Source organism: Haliotis rufescens, unplaced genomic scaffold, assembly GCF_023055435.1.
Source record: "Haliotis rufescens isolate VD_foot unplaced genomic scaffold, xgHalRufe1.0.p SCAF_2, whole genome shotgun sequence".
In the NCBI taxonomy this organism is placed as follows: Eukaryota; Metazoa; Mollusca; class Gastropoda; order Lepetellida; family Haliotidae; genus Haliotis; species Haliotis rufescens.
The window spans coordinates 15,717-36,784 of NW_025963890.1; the positions used below are offsets into that span (position 1 = coordinate 15,717).

The 21,068-nt window shown below is 39.5% G+C and overlaps 1 protein-coding gene across 1 annotated transcript; it reads right to left on the minus strand.

The window, feature by feature from the left end:
* Nucleotides 1–9,029: 9,029 nt before the first annotated feature.
* Nucleotides 9,030–21,068, minus strand: LOC124119629 (tartrate-resistant acid phosphatase type 5-like). Its single transcript, XM_046482200.2, has 6 exons — nt 19,704–21,068; nt 18,489–18,694; nt 17,393–17,517; nt 16,787–16,987; nt 10,900–11,047; nt 9,030–10,413 (listed from the first exon to the last, which is right to left on the minus strand). Exons 1-6 carry the CDS (start codon nt 19,750–19,752, stop codon nt 10,165–10,167), a joined length of 978 nt encoding a protein of 325 aa, XP_046338156.2. The 5' UTR covers nt 19,753–21,068; the 3' UTR covers nt 9,030–10,164.

Genomic DNA, 21,068 nt, shown 5'->3' on the forward strand with positions numbered 1-21,068 from the left:
TAGTGCAAGGTGCAGGTTCAATGACAGCCGTACAATACAGGGGTGAGATCTTGCAACGTCATGTTGTGCCATTTCTGCACCGTCAGTGAGGCATTTTCCAGCATGATAATGCCAGACCGCATATTGCACGTGTGTGTCAGGAGTACCTGCAAAGAAACAACATCAATGTGCTACCCTGGCCTGCCCGATCACCAGATCTCTCACCGATTGAACATTTGTGGGATGTTCTTGACAGGCGAGTTCGACAACGTTTTCCACCTCCAGGAACACTCCAAGAACTGTTCCAGGTCCTACACCAGGAATGGCAGAATATCCCACAACGCACAGTGCAACATCTCATTGCTTCTATGGGTAGGAGATGTCAGGCAGTGATAGACGCTAATGGTGGACATACCCGGTATTAACAATCTGACACCACCTACTGCTGTTCATTACCATTGCCGTTTCGTTTTGTGATCAAGGTATCAGTCTTATTGGAGACATGATTCGCTAATGACCTCAGACCATGTAGTTGTTATTGTTCTTTGTGATACTGCCTTTCAAAGTAAAATATATCCCCTTGGAACTTGATGTAACGTTTCTTTGTTTAAAGAGTGTATAAGAAATTTGGTTTGGTTCAGGTTTTTTGTGTAGTGCTGCTGATATGGCCAGTTATTCTGCTGTATTTGAATTTTTTTGTGATGATAATTAGTGGTTATGGTATGGGGTTGGTCTACATGGATACCTTTGCTGGTGTTGTTGTTTGTGTCTTGTGATGCATCGGTGTATGTGATGGCCAGTTTGAGTTAATATGTATAACCAGGGTATTTTGGAAAAAGGGTTTTTAATATTTACTTAAAATGTAGTTTACTAAATCAGGCTTTAGGTTAAAATATAGATGGATATGAGAGAAGTGACTGTACAGGGTGAGGGCATCACCCTCAGGGCAAATAATTATTGATTTTGCTTCTGATAGAGATAACTTTTCATTAGTACAATGAAATTAGTAGAATCCAGTCTTGCAATGTAAGTGTCAGAAGGGAAATGAATGGATGGAACAAAATTGTTAGTCCGGATGTGATCAAATATTTCTGAGTACTACTGCTTGATTTGAATGTCTGATTAACATGATTAAGTATTTTTTCTGTGCCTTCCAGTCTGACAGAGTGTTGGATTTTGTCATGAAGAGGTTGAATTATGAGTATGTTATTATGAGTATGTTCGGCTGACCAATGAGTTAGGAAATTAGCTGAAGGTTTGGTTAAGAAGAGCTTGATGGAAAAACTGATTGGAACGGAAATTGGGGTTCATATGGAGGTGAGCGTTAGGACTCATTTCACATGATGTCAAGTATTATTTTGGTGGGAGGAGCTAAAATTATCATCAATAATATTTAGTGAGTTGTCTGGGAGTGGTGCGGGGATTCGGAAACTCACGGCTGAACAGAGAAGTTCTCTGGAATTGGCATTCCGGGTCAGAAAAGTAGTAGAGTTAAACGTTGATCAGAAAAGTAGAAGAGTTAAACGTTGATCAGAAAAGCTATCAGGCTCTTCAACGCATCATTTAGGTATGTGTTTTATTTAAGTAAGACAGGCAACAAGAAGATAACTGTGGACCTTGTGTGTATATTTACAATAACTACCATCACCAATAAATGGACTTGAGCAAACCAGCTGACTTGTGATTTTGAGAGAGAGCTACATCATCCCCAGAACTAAGGAGTGGTTGATCAGGAACAAGTGACCAAGGGAGAAGGGTAAAGTACCCGACACCTAAGGTAACATATGGTTGATATGGGTCGGTAGGACTGGTACTACATCAGCATGTTTCCATTGTAGGGGTATAGTGCCCATTGTCTATATTTAGTTTTTGTATTCTAATTAGGATTTTGTTTACGATTATGTAACTGATATTATCTTGTCCTGTGGCTGAGGCTGTGTTTTTGGTGTAGGCTGAGCAGCTTGTTTGAATAAAGTTGGCAGCAATTGCATCAGCTTTGGCTTTATTTGTGGTGAGGTTCTTAATGTTGGGGTAAATAGCTTTTGGGGAATTAGCTTTTATGGCTTTAAATTTGTTCCACAATAGCCCAGTGTTTTGTTTGCTAATGTTTAAGGTTTTACTGAAAGTTTGACAGTGTATTCTCTTTGCACTGCCATGATTATTTGTTTAGTTTTGTTCCTCAGATTTATAACTAAAGGTAGTTTAGAACAGTCTCTCTTAAATTGATTGGGAGCCTTTTTTCTCTGTTTTCTAGCATTGATTATTTTGTTGCTCCACCAAGGGACTGGGGTTGTGTAAGTTATTTTTAGGTGGGTATACTTTTGTGTTAAAAGTGTCTGTGTCCATGTTTTGAATTTGTGATCATGTGATGTGATCATGTGATGTGTCAGATTGATTGCAGAGTTTGATGAACAGTGGCCAGTTTGCTTTTTTTAAATTGAAATTTGTTTCCTGGGTGTTTCCTGAAGTTTGATCTTTAGTTAAAATGGATATGTTTATTATATCATATTTAAGGGCCAGTGATCACTGGCCCCTGTGACATTATGAACTTCCAAGCTTGTTTTTTAAGAGATTTGCTGTCAAAGAGAAAGTTATGAATGACATGGTGATGTGTCTAATTTTGAGATAATTTTACTTTAGTGATAGTTTAGAAGGGCAGCTGCTGTGAACACTATATTTTTGTTGAATTGTGGCTGCTCAAGGTGCTGTTTTAAGTTTTGATTTTCTTTTGGCAAGGAATGATTTTCTGGTGTTTTTTGCTGAGTAAGGTGGGTGGGGGTGGCAGTGGTATGGGGAACGCTGATTTAAATTGGGGTTTGGGCCTGTGTATTGACTGTAATAGGGGCCGGGGAGTAGGTCTGGTGTAAGGGATAGGGTAGGGTAGGGTGTGTTTGTGTATTAGGTTTGGTGGGAGGTGGGAGGGTGTAAGTCTACTATGGTTACTGGGTGTGTGGAGGTGGGTTGACAAGTTGTGAGTATTTGTTTTGGTTTAGGTTTTTGTCTTTGAGATTTGAGGTTTGTGGTGGTGTGGGGGAGTAGGGGGAGGGGTTGGAAGGAGCTAACTGTAGAGTCTAGGGTTTGGTCTGACAGTGGTATGAATTCCTCGTCTGTGGTAATGTGGTGTTGTTGTATGATTGCTGGTTTTGGTAAATGTAACTGTTTTATGTTTTTATTAACTTTAAAAATGTGTTGTTTGATTGGACAGGTATTTTGGTTTGCTGTATGTCTTTCGGCGTTACAATTCCTACAGAAAGGGACCCCACGTGCATTCCTGTATTAGATGGTTTTCAGAGTCACATTTTTGGCTTTTTTTCTGATGGGATGGACTTTATCATTTAGTGCGCCAAGGTTATGTGATTGGGGAGTGATATGTCTTTGAATGTTATGAAAATTGTTTGGGTGGATGTTCTGGCTGTGATGGGTTGTTTCCTCTTTACTGTTATGTATTCTGGTATTTTGGGTTGTGTTGGGTATTGGTTTGCTAATCGTATCTATTCTTCCATGTCTTTTGTCCAGGTAAATGACTCTTTGTATTTGTGTTTGCCTTGTGGGGGCTGCAAATTTATGTTTAAACCATCAATGATGGGGGCTCTTAGTGAGTTATGGAGTGCCGATTGGTTTGGTGATTTGAAGCCTCAGCCGCAAAAGTTGACATAATAAATGTTATATTCTAAATTTGCTGGGGGTGTTTTTTGGCGCATGCTTTTTCTGATGATGATGATGATATGTAGAAGATGTTCCCTATTATTCCATGTAGGCATTAGTAGACCAAACCAGTCAATATGGTTCATCATTCTGAGATTGTCACAGATCAAGCTGTCGTTGGTTGGTCTCAGCTTGGTGTCTACTTGGTGTCATCATTCACTTTCTTGTGGGTTCACGTTGATGTCCACACTGCAGGGCAAGTCAAACTTCTGTCTTGGACTGCTCTCTCTCTTCATCATCTTTACTCATCCAAGGGGATGACAGTTACAGGTTCACAGTAAACATAATCAGTGTTTATGCCATGAAAACACAGAAAATATAAGTTTGGTTATATATTACTGTTCTCTTAATTTCGTGTATACATAAAATTAACAATCTCTGGTTTCCTCAGTTGGCATTATTTTTTAATTGTCTAATTTAGTAATTACCATGATTAAACTAATTTATGTGTTTATTTCACTTAACTTGAGGGCATATATGAAGCAGATGTAAATAAGACATGGATTTTTCAAGTAGTCAAAATGTAGTGAAAAGGATATGAGTATTTTGTAGAGCTGACTATCGCCTGGTATCTTGCGATATGATTTGGACTGCCGATACTACTGGTATCATGATACACCACATCGAATGGTAACAAATGATGAAGTCACTGAAATACAGCTTTAAAACCTCTCTCTTCATACATTTATTTATAGTTATCTGAAAAACATTAACAAAGAAAACCACAACATCAAAACAGTTCTAAATGAAGGATTGTTTTTAAATGTAACAGTTAGCAGGCACGTCTTTGTGTTCTGCCATGCTTACAGGTTGCGCTGTTCTACTTCTGCCATTACAGGAGGTAACTCTATCAGTTCCTGTTCTATTTATAGCGAATATGTGATCTCACAAACTGACAATTCAAGTATTGTGTGTACCTAAGTATCGATGATATTGTAGGTATCAGTGAATCATTACAACCCTAGATTTTTATCCGCCGCAGGGCCAAAATGGCCGAAGGGGGATTATGTCGTGGTGCAGTCCGTCTGTCTGTCTGTCTGTCTGTCCGTCCGTCCATCCACCCCACAGAGGGTACTAAGCTTGTGAAATCAACTCCTCCTACAGTTTCCAGAGAACATCCCTGACACGCTACACACAGGATGTAGAGATGTTGATGATGCGCATATCGCAGTCCCGTTTCATTTCGACTAATTTTGTCAGAGTTACTGCCCCTGTTTTACAGAGCTTCATTTGCCTAATTGTGAAAGAGGGTACTAAGCTTGTGAAATCAACTCCTCCTCCAGCTTTTAGAGAATATCCCCGACACTCTACACACAAGATGTTGACATGTTGATGATACGCATATCGCAGTCCAGTTTCATTTCGACTAATTTTGACAGAGTTACTGCCCCTGTTTTACAGAGCTTCATTTGCCTAATTGTGAAAGAGGGTACTAAGCTTGTGAAATCAACTCCTCCTACATTCCAGAGAATATCCCTGAAACTCTACACACAAGATGTTGACATGTTGATGATACGCATATATCGCAGTCCCATTTCATTTCGACAAATTTTGACAGAGTTACTGCCCCTGTTTTACGGAGCTTCATGAAATCTACTCCTCCTCCTGTTTCCAGAGAATATCACAATATCCAGAGCTCCTAAAAGCTGCGTATCTGCGTAAAATACGCATCAGAAATGCAGAAAGATACAGTAAAATATAATCCAAGCGTATCAAATACGCAACGAACATTACAGATACGCTACAAAAATAAAACTTGTGCGTATCATCAAAATATTGAAAAGTAACCCTGCGTATTCGATTAGCAAATCAGCAACTTATTTTGACATTATAAACAGGCATTCCGTCAACCTTGCTAAACTCCACGGTGACAGTTACATCATGATCATTTGCCATCACACTTTCTTGTGGAAGTATTGTGGTACTATTAAGTCTTATAAAGCTCTCGAATCCACACGACACCAGTTTGCCGGGACAAGATGAATTGTGTTTTTAAAACTTTAACATAAATACCCACATGTGTAAAAACTAGTGGGTAACAGAAATTTGAATACCCAGATAGAATTACTGATACCCAATGATTTTAAAATGCATGGGTAAAATACCCACAACACCAAAAGCTTATCTGGAGCTCTGATATCTAACTATAACTATAGTTAGTTTCCTTGTATAAGGCTTTTGGTTCTACTACACCAAATCAGAACCAGTTTGGACAGTGCGCTTTTGTAGGGAGCCTTCAGCGCAGATTGAGAGATATCTTCAGGCTGTGATTGGAGGATATTCTGTAAGATATATATGTCTTTCAAATGTACATCCATCCAGTTATTAAAACTGACCATGTTTTTCTATATCTTTTTTCAACATAATGACTTATGCTGAATGTGACCACAGCTATTTTCAAGTAGGTGACATTTGGTGCGAAACTGGAGGTGGTGTGTTTAGCTTCCTGTACTCGGAAAAGGAGCTGGCTAAGCTGGTCATTTTTTATGTTTTTAATGCTGCTCTAAGGCCAAACTGTGCACACACGTACAGGTAATAGCTGTTAAATGCTTAGTTATTTTTTTAGAAAATATAACGTTACTATAGAAGTCTATGGGAAAACATTTGGTTGTGTGTAACCTGTTTTGTGGGTGAGCTACATCCTTATGGCATTAGCATTCAGACTGGGTTACTCCCAACAAAATGTTCTGCACAATTTGTTTCAAATGCAGTGCCATGTACTGTTGTTATTTCATAAAATACAAAGAAAATATAAACTTGTTAAAAAAATTCTTGCGGGGGATGTTGTGCCCTCAGAGCACTCTTGTTCTTCATATGTTGATGAAGTCATGTTTGGGTGAGGTGAGGTGAGATGGGGTTTACCTTTGCGTCCAAGATTATTGCACTTACATAATGGCGTGCATGCACGTGTGTGTGTGTGGGTGTGTGTGTGGGTGCATGCTTGTACTTGTCTGGACTGATGCCGATTTACAGTGCTGTGATACCAGTTACTAAGCGCCAGACAAGGTAACAACAACCATTGTATGACACGGCTGGGGATCAAACCCACGACCTTCCTGTCTCCAGGCAGATGCTATACCACTAGACCACTAGACCACTCGGTGTTCATGGTTGTTGGACATACTTTTGTGGACATTTCAAATGAATAGAAGTTTGACACCCGGTCTGAGTCATGAACTTGTATCCAGTAAAAATACAAATGGCAATCTGCCTTAGAATTGGGAAAAAACTGTTCATCAACATGTCCATTTGCCATAGTGGAATACTGCTTCTTGTCTGTAATTCTGGTCTTTTAAAGCCCAAATCATTAATGTCTTTTGTGCACTCACTCATTGATTTGTATTTTAGAAGTGTTCACTGTGTACAGTGTCTGTGACTATATACTCAACAACAAAAGTTCCTGTGACACCAATATTTTAGTGTATTTTTCAAACAAGTAAAGTTTGGTTTTCAATATTGTAGTACATGTATGGAATCAAGTCACAAAAACGCAACTGCTACAGAAAAGCATGCATTCCATGCAAAAGATGACTTTTATGCAAGCCCCATGCATTTCACTACCCAAAAATGGATATAAAAACATGTGCTTCAAAGGGACTCCAAAACGGGATGTCTGGCGGGTCTTCTGGCAACAATCCCTGCACATCTGAGGCGGTGACATACAGTTTGTGAAGATATTCGCCTAAGGCCAGGGATGCTTCTTGTAGTCACTGTTGCTGGCTGGAACGATTTCGTAGGTTTGTTGTTCGAATCCAGTTGTCTTGTCGATTATTGGTTACGCGTGGCCTGCCACTCCGAGGTTGGTCTCTGACTGCATTCGTCTGTTGCCAATGTTGCCATAAAAACCAAATGGTGTTTCTGTGGACGTTAAATTGTCTTGCAACATCAAGTTGACTCGATCCTGCTTCAAGCATACCAATGTCTTGCACATGCTCATTTTCGGACAGGCGTGGCATTTCGTAATGTTGAATAATTGCGTAATTTTGTTGTTTTTAGGGGTTGTTGTCAGCACGATGCTAAACAATGCACATGGAATCCCATTAACGCACGTTTTTATACCAGTTCCTGGGTAGTGAAATGCATGGGGCTTGCATAAAAGTCAACTTTTACATGGAATGCATGCTTTTCTGTAGCAGTTGCGTTTTTGTGACTTGATTCAATACATGTACTACAATATTGAAAACCAACCTTTACTTGTTTGAAAAATAAACTAAAATATTGGTGTCACAGGAACTTTTGTTGTTGAGTATAGATATAAAGATATCATGATAATTAAACATAAAATTTGAGTTGCTTTACCGCACGGCATACTTGGGTTTTCTACCTTGACATTAAATAATGCTTGATATTGATTGGTTCCAAAGAGGTATCCTCTTTCCTACTGAAATCTCTCTTACATTCCGCCTTTTCACATAATAACCGTACATATGAATACACAGACCATACATATCGACCCATAATAAATGACTGCCGATAACTCTGAAAGTTCTTGCCGCCATAGTTGAATGGAGATGAACCTACTGTGTTTTGAAACTTGATGTTGTCCCACTGCAGATTAGCGGGTGCAAAAGATGATTTCTTCATTAAACATTTTTGAAAATACAAAGTCTACTTTGTCCGTCGAAGACACCCAGGTTATGAACACATCAGACCCATGACATAACCTTAACATGGACCATGTTAAGAGGAGCTGAAAATGAAATTTCAAAACCAGAGAGTTGAAGGAAAAATATCCACCACTGCCCTTAATAATCACTATCATGCATCATCCCTTCTGGTGATTACACTAAACTTGGCCCAAGTCTAATGTATCCAGTTTAACTTCCCAACTGATGATCTCTGGCCAATTTTTATATTGTGATGTTAACTAATACTTTCTGTTTTTAAATATTCTCAACTAGTTTTAAATCGAATCTGTGATATTCTAGTTACTGTACTGTATTTGTTGACAGCTTTTTTTATTTAGGCTAAATATATGTATTATTAATGTATAACTTCTCGTCATGATATGGCTGAAATACTGCCCATGTGACGTTACATATTAACTCACCTTACACACTAACTCACAATCTCACACAAAGACAAACCATACTTGCTGTAAAAGGCGACTATGCTTGTCGTAAAAGGCAACTTTGCTTTTGGTAAGAGGCGACTAACGGGATCGGGTGGTCAAGCTCATTGACTTGGTTGATGCATGCCATCGATCCCAATTGTGTTGATTGATGCTCATGATATCAATCACTGGATTGTCTGGTCCAGACTCTATTATTTACAGAAAGCCATTATATAGATAGAATATTGCTGAGTGCGGCGTTAAACAACAAACCAACCAACAAAGACGAACCTAAATGTACATAAAATCTTTCTTTATTTCAACTTATGAAAATATTACAAATTCATGAAAATAGTAAATATGCTGCACCATCCCGATTCTAAGTATCTATTCTACAACTTGAATATAACTTACAGTCACTGATGAGGTATATCGTCCAACTTCATGGAGTGTCAACAGAGAAACAAGCAATCAAACACATAATCTTCACAGCAGACATCCAGCCCCATCTTTAACTTCCATGTATCACCCTGTAGTTGAAGCCTCATTCATGAGGTGTTGGATCAGATAGTTATTTCTTCACTATAGTAAAACGAAACACTTTGCTACATACATTTGTATTTCATATAAGCAAATAATTTAGTTAGTTATTTTGTTTCTAACATGGGTGTAGTAAATTGGAAATATATAAAAAATGTCATGTTATTTATATTTTGCTATTTTGATGTCGGCAAATCCATAAAAAATTAATCACCTAATGCAATTCCAATATTCCAGATAATAATTGCATTAGTTGAATCCAACCAAGAATTTCTTTCCGAAATCAAATGCTAACTGAAAATAGTTACTTTGCCTGTGAGAGCTTTATGAATGGAATGTCTACGAAAAAATACACCCTGCCTGCTGACAACTTCCCCCTAGAGAGTGGAGGCAAGTCTACACCCTGTCTGCTGACAACTTCCCCCTAGAGAGTGGAGGCAAGTCTACACCCTGACTGCTGACAACTTCCCCCTAGAGAGTGGAGGCAAGTCTACACCCTGTCTGCTGACAACTTCCCCCTAGAGAGTGGAGGCAAGTCTATCCTTTCAGTGAGAAACTGGACCGAAATTAGAAACAGTTGACAAAATTGATCATAAGATCAGCGCAAAGACCGATATCCCTGAGGAGAAATGACATGGTTCACAGATTCGTTTTTCAGAGAATGTCGGTTAAAAAGTGTAAATCTAACGTGAAATCCCGGGTTGCGAACATTTTTTTTAAATTGTTACCTTTCACAAAGATCAAAATGAAAAGATCCCAAAATTCTTATATAAAACCTCTGCAATATTAGCACTGGGGATGGTAACAAGGCTTTGATGACAAATGGGTCCACGGTATTTATCAGAACAGAACAGAGATATGACAGACTGGATGATCCAGATTGACAGTTACTGTTTCCTGGGGAGCACAACAGTCTGGTACAGGACATCCCCATTGGCCTGGATGTAGGTCACAGTCATGTTCTGTGGGGTGGCCTCGGCGTACACAAACCCCCCCTTGGAGAAGGCATCAGCCCAGTGGAACTTGGAGGTGCTGGGGGGTACGGCATCCTTGTGGGCGGTGCTGGGGTCCACAAAGTTGGCGGAACCGGACAGGATGTAGTCCAGCGTCAGACCGTTCCTCGTCTCCTGAAGGTGCTGGAGTGAAGAGATTGGCAACATCAACCTCCACACAACATATTTTGATTATGAGTTTTTGAGTGAGAAAAAGCAGAGTTTCTACAGGGGCTCCTTCTATGTAAGCAAATGCAATTTATTGTGCAGATTTATGTCCCTTGCTTTGCAAGAATCTAACAATAATAAAACATGTCCTTGTGTGTCTCATCCAAGCTGTAAACGTCTCAGACCTGCAGCATCTTGTCCTGTTCTCGCATATTAAGCTGACATGTCATGATGTAATTGATCACTAAACAATACAAGCACCTCTCTTCCAAAATCTCCTTATATGTCTTGTGTGGGTGTGTGTTGTGTGTGTGGGTGTGAGAGAGAGAGTGTGTGGGTGTGTGTGTGTGAGAGAGAGAGAGAGAGTGTGTGTGTGTTTGTGGGTGTGAGTGAGTGTGGGTGTGTGTGAGAGAGAGAGAGAGAGGGTGTGTGAGAGAGAGTGAGTGAGTGTGTGGGTGTTACCTGCAGGTTGTGGTCATGCCCACACATATGTCCGTTAGCCCTGTACTTCTGTAGCATGGGCATTAGCCCATCAACCAGGCAGCCCGTGGGGCCGTGCTCAGCGATGGAGTACACCGGGAAGTGGCCAGTAGTGAACAGGTAGGTGGCCCTGGAACACCGGCACAGTACATGATGTTCACACTTCTAACATATAATAACACATATATATAACCCCTCTAGTCTTCCAATCAATTACATCCTAACACAAACCACCCCATGCTTGCCGTAAGAGGCAACTATGCAAGTTGAAAGAGGCGACTAACGGGATCGGGTGGCCAGGCTCGCTGACTTGGTTCATGCATGTCATAGGATCCCAATTGTGTGGATCGATTCTCATGATGTCAATCACTGAATTGTCTGGTCCAAACCGTCATATAGATGGAATATTGTTAAACAACAAACAAACCATGAAGTAATCATCCCCATCCATCATAAATTGACAACATATTCACTGACCCATGTAAGTATATCAAGCATGAAATACTCGCATCCCCCGCCAATATGACATGTCGGGTGTGTGCAATGCATTAGCTCCTGTGAACTATGTTCACTGGGCCTTTTTGTAAAGAAATATAGTACTGCTCCGGAAACGAGGAATACCGCCATTTTCAGTCTAAATCAAAGTCGGTGCCATGGAAACTCGAAAAATGCCTTTTTAAAAAAATCCCAAAATATCCAAAGGCACCAGTTCACCACTAGGCCTATCAATGTGCAAAATATGGTGAAGAAAAATGGTACGGTTTTTCAAGATCTGCTCCGGAAACGAGGACTACTGCCATTTTCAGTCTAAATCATAGTCGTTGCCATGGAAACTCGAAAAATAACCTTTTTTTAAATCCCAAACTATCAAAAGGCACCAGTTTACCACTAGATCTATCTATGTGCCAAGTTTGGTGAAGAAATATGGTATGTTTTTCAAGATCTGATTCGGAAACGAGGACTACCGCCATTTTCAGTCTAAATCAAAGTTGTTGCCATGGAAACTCGAAAAATAACTTTTTTAAAAATCCCAAACTATCAAAAGGCACTAGTTCACCACTAGATCTATCTATGTGCCAAGTTTGGTGAAGAAATGTGGTACGATTTTCAAGATCTGCTCTGGAAACGAAATGTGACGGACGGACGGACGGACGGACGGCACCCATTCCTCTATCCCCCTTCCACTTCGTGGCGGGGGATAATAATAATAACAACAACTGTTATTACCCCCGTCACTGGATCAGTGTGCTCTCAAGTAACGTTCTCGGCTCCCTGGGGATTATACAACCTAAGCTGCCTGTTAGGCACTTAATGTTTAACAACCACATTGACATCTCATACTACCAAGTACCCATTCTCTGCTGCGTGAACAGAGGCACATTTCAAACAAAGTCACTTATCCAAGGAGTCTTAAACTGACAACATATCTTGTATGTTCTATGTTGTATATCACCCAGTCTTGTAAGTTCTATATTGTATATCACCCAGTCTTCTGTGTTCTATGTTGTATATCACTCAGTCTTGTATTGTCTATAATGTATCTCACCCAGTAGTCGTGTATGTTCTATATTGTATATCACCCAGTCTTGTATGTTCTATAGTGTATAGCACCCAGTCTTGTATGTTCTATAGTGTATATCACCCAGTCGTGTATTGTCTATAATGTATCTCACCCAGTAGTCATGTATGTTCTATATTGTGTATCACCCAGACTTGTATGTTCTATATTGTATATCACCCAGTAGTTGTGTATGTTCTATATTGTATATCACCCAGTCTTCTATGTTCTATATTGTACATCACACAGACTTGTATGTTCTATATTGTATATCACCCAGTAGTCTTGTATGTTCTATATTGTATATCACCCAGTAGTCGTGTATGTTCTATATTGTATATCACACAGACTTGCATGTTCTATATTCTATATCACCCAGTAGTCGTTTATGTTCTATATTGTATATCACCCAGGTATCTTGACAGTCGCCTTACCTGATTTTTGCGTCAAAATATCTGATAATGATACAGATATAAGATGATTTGGGTGGAGAATACTTTTCAGCAACTTGCTGTTCTGATGCATGCGCAGCTATATATATGTTCTATATTGTATATCACTCAGTTTTGTATGTTCTATATTGTATATCACCCAGTCTTGTATGTTCTATATTGTATATCACCCATTAGTCGTGTATGTTCTATATTGTATATCACCCAGTCTTGTATGTTCTATGTTGTATATCACTGTTTTGTATGTTCTATATTGTATATCACCCAGACTTGTATTGTTTTTATTGTATATCACCCATTAGTCGTGTATGTTCTATATTGTATATCACCCAGACTTGTATGTTCTATATTGTATATCACCTAGTAGTTGTGTATGTTCTATATTGTATATCACTCAGTCTTGTATGTTCTACATTGTATATCACTCAGTTTTGTTTGTTCTATATTGTATATCACTCAGTCTTGTATGTTCTATATTGTATATCACCCAGTCTTGTATGTTCTATATTGTAAATCACCCAGTCTGGTAAGTTCTATATTGTATACTAGCCACATAAAGAGACTGTGCACGGAGAAAATATAGATATAAGGGCACACTGTCCATATATGAAAGATAGGTTTGAACACAGCAATTATTGGAGACATTCAAACGCTCATGCACGTGCCATGCGATATGACGTCATTAATGGGGGCCTATGGACGTGCAATGTGTTACTGCACATGCATCCTGTGCAGCTGTACACAAAATGAGCAACTCAAAATCCGCTGTCACTTTGGAAAGCATGATCTGTGGTCATTCAAAAATTCAAAACTTCTCAGGCGCAGATACAAGCATATCACAAGCAAATCATGCCAAGATTGACAGCTGCACAGCGTCATGAAGCCATTGGAATGATCCGAGCAGGAATGAGGCAACAACAGGTGGCAACACATTTCCAATGCCATCGTAACACGATATCGGCATTGGTGAGGCATTATCAGAACACAAATGACGTTGCCGACCACCCACGTTCAGGACGTCCCCGAGTAACGACGCCAAGACAGGACAGATGGATTCGAGTTACACATCTCCGACACAGGTTCCAAACGGCAGTAACGACATCCCAGACAATTCCTGGACTGCGCCGTATCCATCCCAACACTGTCAGGAATCGTTTACGTCAGTACGGGATTCGACCACGACGCCCTGCCATACGTCCCATCCTGACACACCGTCATCGAGTCAACCGTCTAAGATGGTGTCGAAATCATGTTCGCCAAACTCGAATATGGTGGAGAAATGTTGTCTTTACAGATGAATCGAGGTTCAACATTTCCCACAGTGACGGGCGCCAACGTGTCTACCGGCGTTTGGGAGAACGTTATGCATGCAACTGTATTGTGGAGAGGAATCGTTTTGGAGGTAGCTCTGTGATGATTTGGGCTGGGATAACAGCACGGCACCGAACCCCTTTGGTGGTTGCTCAGGGCAATCTCACCAGGGTTGGCTACAGAGATCAGATTCTGAGGCCTGTGGTCATTCCTTTCCTGCAACGTCATGGCCCGGGATTGACATTTCAACAGGACAACGCTCGTCCTCACACGGCTAGGGTCGCAATGGTTTTCCTTCACCATAACAATGTCATGTTACTGCCATGGCCTGCAATTTCTCCAGATCTCTCCCCAACAGAGCATGTGTGGGATGAAATGGAGCGCCGTCTGCGTCGTCTTCCACATCCTCCAGATAACGTCCGTGACTTGGCACAGGATTTGAGGAGGATATGGCAGGCCATTCCCCAGGCCTTCCATGCCCATTTGGTGGACTCCATGCGTCGCCGATGCACTGCTGTGATTCACGCACAGGGTGGTCATACCCGTTATTGACTTTGTGACTTTGTCGTTTGACCCCCTACTCCATTTTGATCTTCTGACGTCATCGTAACAGATGTTGTTCAGGTCCCGTTGACATTTTCTTATGGTCCGATCATTCAGCTGCTACAGCATCTGCATCATTTTGTTCTTGCTGTGTTGTATTTCAATCCAGAATATATTTTCTCCGTGCACAGTTTCTTTATGTGTCTAGTATATATCACCCAGTCTTGAATGTTCCATATTGTATATCACTCAGTCTTGTTTGTTCTATAGTGTATATCACCGAGTCTTGTGTGTTCTATATCGCATATCATGCAGTCTTGTATGTTCTATGTTGTATATCACCTGGTCTTGTATGTTCTATCATGCATATCACTCAGTCTTGTATTGTCTATATTGTATATCACCCGGTAGTCATGTATGTTCTATATTGTATATCACTCAGTCTTGTATGTTCTATGTTGCATATCACTCAGTCTTGTATGTTCTATATTGTATATAACGCAGACTTGTATTGTCTACATTGTATATCACCCAGTGGTCGTGTATGTTCTATATTGTATATCACTCAGTCTTGTATGTTCTATGTTGCATATCACTCAGTCTTGTATGTTCTATATTGTATATCACCCAGACTTGTATTGTCTATATTGTATATCACCCGGTAGTCGTGTATGTTCTATATTGTATATCACTCAGTCTTGTATGTTCTATGTTGCATATCACTCAGTCTTGTATGTTCTATATTGTATATCACCCAGACTTGTATTGTCTATATTGTATATCACCCTGTAGTCCTGTATGTTCTATATTGTATATCACTCAGTCTTGTATGTTCTATGTTGCATATCACTCAGTCTTGTATTGTCTATATTGTATATCACCAAGTAGTCATGTATGTTCTATATTGTATATCACCAAGTAGTCGTGTATGTTCTATATTGTATATCACCCAGTCTTGTATGTTCTATGTTGCATATCACTCAGTCTTGTATTGTCTATATTGTATATCACCCAGTAGTCATGTATGTTCTATATTGTATATCACCCAGACTTGTAGCAATGCTTCACTAACTCTGCTTGGGCTGCCCATTGTTTGTTGATTAATCGGACACTCAGTCAATCAGCACTGGTGCACTTGTGTAAGTTCTTCTTCACATTTCTACACATTTTGGACACTTGATTTTAAGCAAAACCCAAAATCATCTTCGTGATTCACTAACATGAGTCCATTGTAGGTATCTTCACAGTCACCTTACCTGATTTTTTGCATCACAATATCTGATAATGATACAGGTATAAGATGATTTGGGTGGAGAAGACTTTTCAGCGACTTGCTGTTCTGATGCATGCGCAGCTATATATATGTTCTATGTAGTACATTGTATATCACCCAGTTTTGTATGTTCTATATTGTATATCACCCAGTTTTGTATGTTCTATAGTGTATATCACCCAGTCGTGTATGTTCTATATTATATATCACCCAGTCTTGTATGTTCTACATTGTACATCACCCAGTCTTGTATGTTCTATATTGTAAATCACCCGGTCTTGTATGTTCTATATTGTATATCTCCCAGTCTGGTAAGTTCTATGTTGCATATCACCCAGTCGTGTATGTTCTATGTAACATATCATACAGTCCTAAATGTTCTATGTTGTATATCACCCAGTCTTGTATGTTCTATGTTGCATATCACCCAGTCCTGTATGTTCTATACAGCATACCTCCCATCCTTATATGTTGCATGTAGCATATCACCCAGCTTTGAATGTTCTATGTTGCATATAACCCAGCTTTGCATGTTCTATGGAGCCATACACATTGTATATAAAACCCAAGCTAATATGTACTATGTTCTATATCACCCTGTCTTGTTTTCTCTATGAAGCCACATGTCATACATCACCCCAATTAATATGTTCTATGTTTCATGTCACGCAATCTAACATTTCCTATGTTTTGCTTGTGTTGATGGTGCCATGCATGTTGTATATCACCTACTTGCTGGCTGCTAGCGTCTTGTCAATCCACTGCCACTGTGTTTCCGCGAATGCAATGTCCACTGGACCCTGGGGCTGCAGTCCATGGAAGTCATCAGCGACGTTGCCGCACAGTGTCACAGTGTCGGTCATAACAAAGTCTATAGTGGCGTCACTGTTCGGGATGTCGAAACTCAGTGGGTAGTAAAAGTTGGGATAGTTCCTGAAAACAACACTTCATTTCAAGAGTATGGTACTACCTCAGAAAATTGAATTGTTACAAATATATTGATTAAGAATCATCATTATCATCATCATCATCATCATCATCATAATAGTTCATGGATAAGATAGAAACAGTTATGGTTTGTTTTTTTGTTGTTGTTTAACGTTGCACTCAGCAATATTCCAGCTATATGACGGCAGTCTGTAAATCATTAGGTCTGGACCAGACAATCCAGTGACTGACGCATGTGCATCAATCCACTCAATTGGTATACGATGACATGCATAACCAAGTCAGAAAGCCTGACCACCCCATCACGTTAGTCACCTCGTAAGACAAGCATAGTCGCCTTTTAATAGGTGTACATGTCTTGCAAAGAAAGCATGACAATAATTCACACACCATCGTTTGGAGACTTGAGAGTAGGCAATCTGTGCTGACACGTTTCCATTGTGATCATGGTTTCCTGCCACAAAGTACCACGGGACTTGCAGAGATGGCGCTGTGTACACTTGCTCAAACGTGAACTGTTTCCAACAATAACATTCATGGTTATCTTACTGTTTGGTCAGTGAACATTAGCGCTGGCTATCGATATATACCTTAGAGATCGATAATTGGTAACAAAATAACGATCAATTATCAATATATATCGGAGAAGTAACTTTGAGCAAATATGCAGAAAGCTTAGAAACAAAACAACATGTTTCACATCACTGGTGAATGGGGACACATTTATGCACGGATTACTTTGTGAACTATTAAGATATAACAAAATGAGTTGCTTCCCGCTTTGGGCAATGGTAAAAAATTTGTCTGCCTCGGTAAAATAAAACCTTATTTCATCACACTTTTCATATCGATAATCGTTAATATTTCTTCTCATCGACAATAATTCTGATTATCAATCTTTTTCGCCAGCCCCAGTAAACATGGTAAACATAGGACTGTTTCTTCACTTCTAAGCAAGTAAACATGTTAAATAGTGACTTGAGTATGTCGAATATGATTTAAGATTTGTGTAAATTGTAATTAATAAAATGCTGCAGTTGCAGAAACAAGTGCCCTAGACTAGGGCTGGGATGGGTAACTCAGGTACCTGGGTCAGGTGGGCATTGAGTAGGACCCGGGTACCCACAGGACTACCCAGACCCGTGGTTAGTCATGTGATGTATATTTTTATGAGAAAAAGTATCTAGAACTCTGTGGTTACACTACAAGTCAGTAATGTTCCCATTTCTTTCTGACTATGCACCCATTCCTTCTGACTTTTCATAAGTTCAAATAAAGATATAACTTTAGTCAACTTCAGTGTATGCATGACCAGATTGTTTAATTCATGTATCTAACTATGGGCTAAGGTAAAGAAAATGCCAATATCGAACATTTTGTACCTAACTCTTGAGACCTTCAGTGGGTACACCCGGGTAGTATATTTGGACTCATCCCTGCCCTACCCCAGACTGACCATAAGCTCGGTGCTGTGACTAAGTCTGACCTTGAACCGAGGGTCGTCAACAGTCTTCACCCCATCATAGTAGAAGTTATCCCCCAGCTCCATGATGAACGAGACTCCGTACTTGTCAGCAATAGTAGCCATCTCCACCGACGTTCCGAGTTCCACGGAGGTTACATATGGGTAGGTAGGGAGTCCCCCCATGTCACCAATCACCAGGAAGCGCAGGCTATCAACAGCCAAGCTCCCTGTATTGTTACAAAACATCAATACACATGTTGACACAAGGACATACCTGCCATTACCATGTTGTAGTATTTCATGATCCGTACATAGATAAAGCTATTTATTTACAGCACTCGTAAACATACACATAAATTAATATATGCTTTTGTTCTGTTTTTCATTACAACTTTAGTCATAAAGTTATTTTTATTCCCTCTACAACAAAAGAGTTAGGAGAAAAAGATTAAACTAAATCAGCTCCAAACAGCTTTTTTAATCTTGAATAAGAACTAGAGTTTGTTTATTCAACTCTCGCATGTTTGGGACTTGTGACAACACTCTCCTGTGCATTTCGATTTCCCCCTGATGCCAACACACATATTTTCAAAAAACATCATTAACAGTAATTATGTGTCCAAATTTACATTCAAACAATTTTAAACTTGTATTTCAGAACCATGACAGAATCAAAGTTGTATTTGTTGACGTTGTGAGTGCTTCATGGTAAATTTGCTCACGTGATGCACTGTCTTCAACAGCTGAGAGACTTGTGAAATGAATAAATGCCAGCTTAAATAGACGCCAGGTCAAAATCAACATTTATTTCCCAACATATTTCTTTTGGCACTCAATAAAGCTGTATTGAATCGAAAGCATTTACCTTACAAAATGCAAACCACACACGTTTTCTTCAAATTACAAGTCCCATACCATGTTATTTAAAAGGTGTTTACTGTATCAACCAACAGACACCAGTCTTGAATGGACGCTTGGATATTTTAAGTTGACAGATGACAAAGTAGACACAATTCATGAATAACGACTTCTTTATTTACTGTAAAGGCGATATTTCGGTAAATATACAGTTGCCAAGCAAGGCTACTACCATTGCTAACACAGCATTTCACTTTGACCAGTGCCAATTGTGGGTTTGTTCCATGATACGACACACGCACCCCTCGCTAAAAATAGCCACTGTCACATGTCGCAGTAATACTGTAGGCCTACATCTGAACGTCAACAAAAGCTTACCTGTGACACAGACAAAAATTATAGACACGATGCTAGTTATTCTTGCCATGGCGTCTCTTCAACTGCTTGTGTTCAAGTGACACAACCCACACGCTATCACGATAACGGGCTGTCAATCAAACACTTGACCAAGTTCAAAATCCAAACTTGTTTATGGACAGTCACGTTACGTCCGCCATGTTGGACATCACATGACACGGTCACGTGGTACAGCATCACGCCATTTTCAAACAACTTCTGTTTGTGGTCGAAGAATGGATTATGTGGTTCTTGGAGTTCTCGGAAAATTCAATCGCTACTGATCTTCCGAGAAAATTTAATACAACTACTACAAATAGTGCCACATAAAGGATTTAGATAAGAACAGCTTATGATACCTGAGGCGCAGCTTTTCTCCAACAAATCATTGATTGATAGAAGAATATTTTGGTGAATTTTAAATTGGGCAATAAGGATAAAACTAAATAGGTAGGAATGTGTGATACCGTAAAAATCTTCTCTTTTTTTATAAAATCGATTTATTTTCATATTTTTGATAGGTACGCATTGGAGAATCTATCTTCCCTCTCCCGGTGTAAACATCCGTTCCGACATTTGGAAGTCCTGTTCTCAGTTATTTCATCCATACAGAGGCGAACAGTGACAACCAAAACTTTAAATAAGCCAAATAAATAGCATCAAATGTCCGTACTTCGTGTTTTGCCTTGTAAAAGAAGCCAGATATCCACTATCAATCTATCTAGGTGGTAAGTCAGTATCTGAAATATGTCATTTTGAATATCGCAACGAAAATTCGTTGGGTACGTCATATGTTCGCACCAGAAAGTTGTCAATTTTGACTTTTAAATTTTTTCGCTTTGTTAATATTAATTGTTACGCTTGTAAACGACGGACGGTAATTTTAACTTATGCCTCTATCAATTCTGAAATGAATGTTTAAAGAAAACATCCGTATATTAGTCAAATTAGCCCTGCTACCTTGGAACGTTTTACAACTCACGTGGTCAAAACATGACAATGTCGTTTCTTTCTATGTACACTGGCGTGTCAAACAAATGGGAGTTAACTAAAGACTTGAGCAGTCATTGTACATGGTACAATTAATGATCTTCACGTCTTTATTTTATATCACATTTTGTTCAAATTGGGCCCCATTAAGAATCATTCGCGAAATTTCAGTAAAATGCCTGACATAGTATCTCATCTTGAAAGCAAAATACGAAATAGTCGTTATATACAGATCTATAAAAGTAAATTATGCCATTCTCTCTCAGGTTTTTTGATGATTCGGGTTAGATGAAGGAAATACAATTAATGTGCTTCATGACAAACGCTGTGACCTCTGATTGACTTATCAGAATCTAG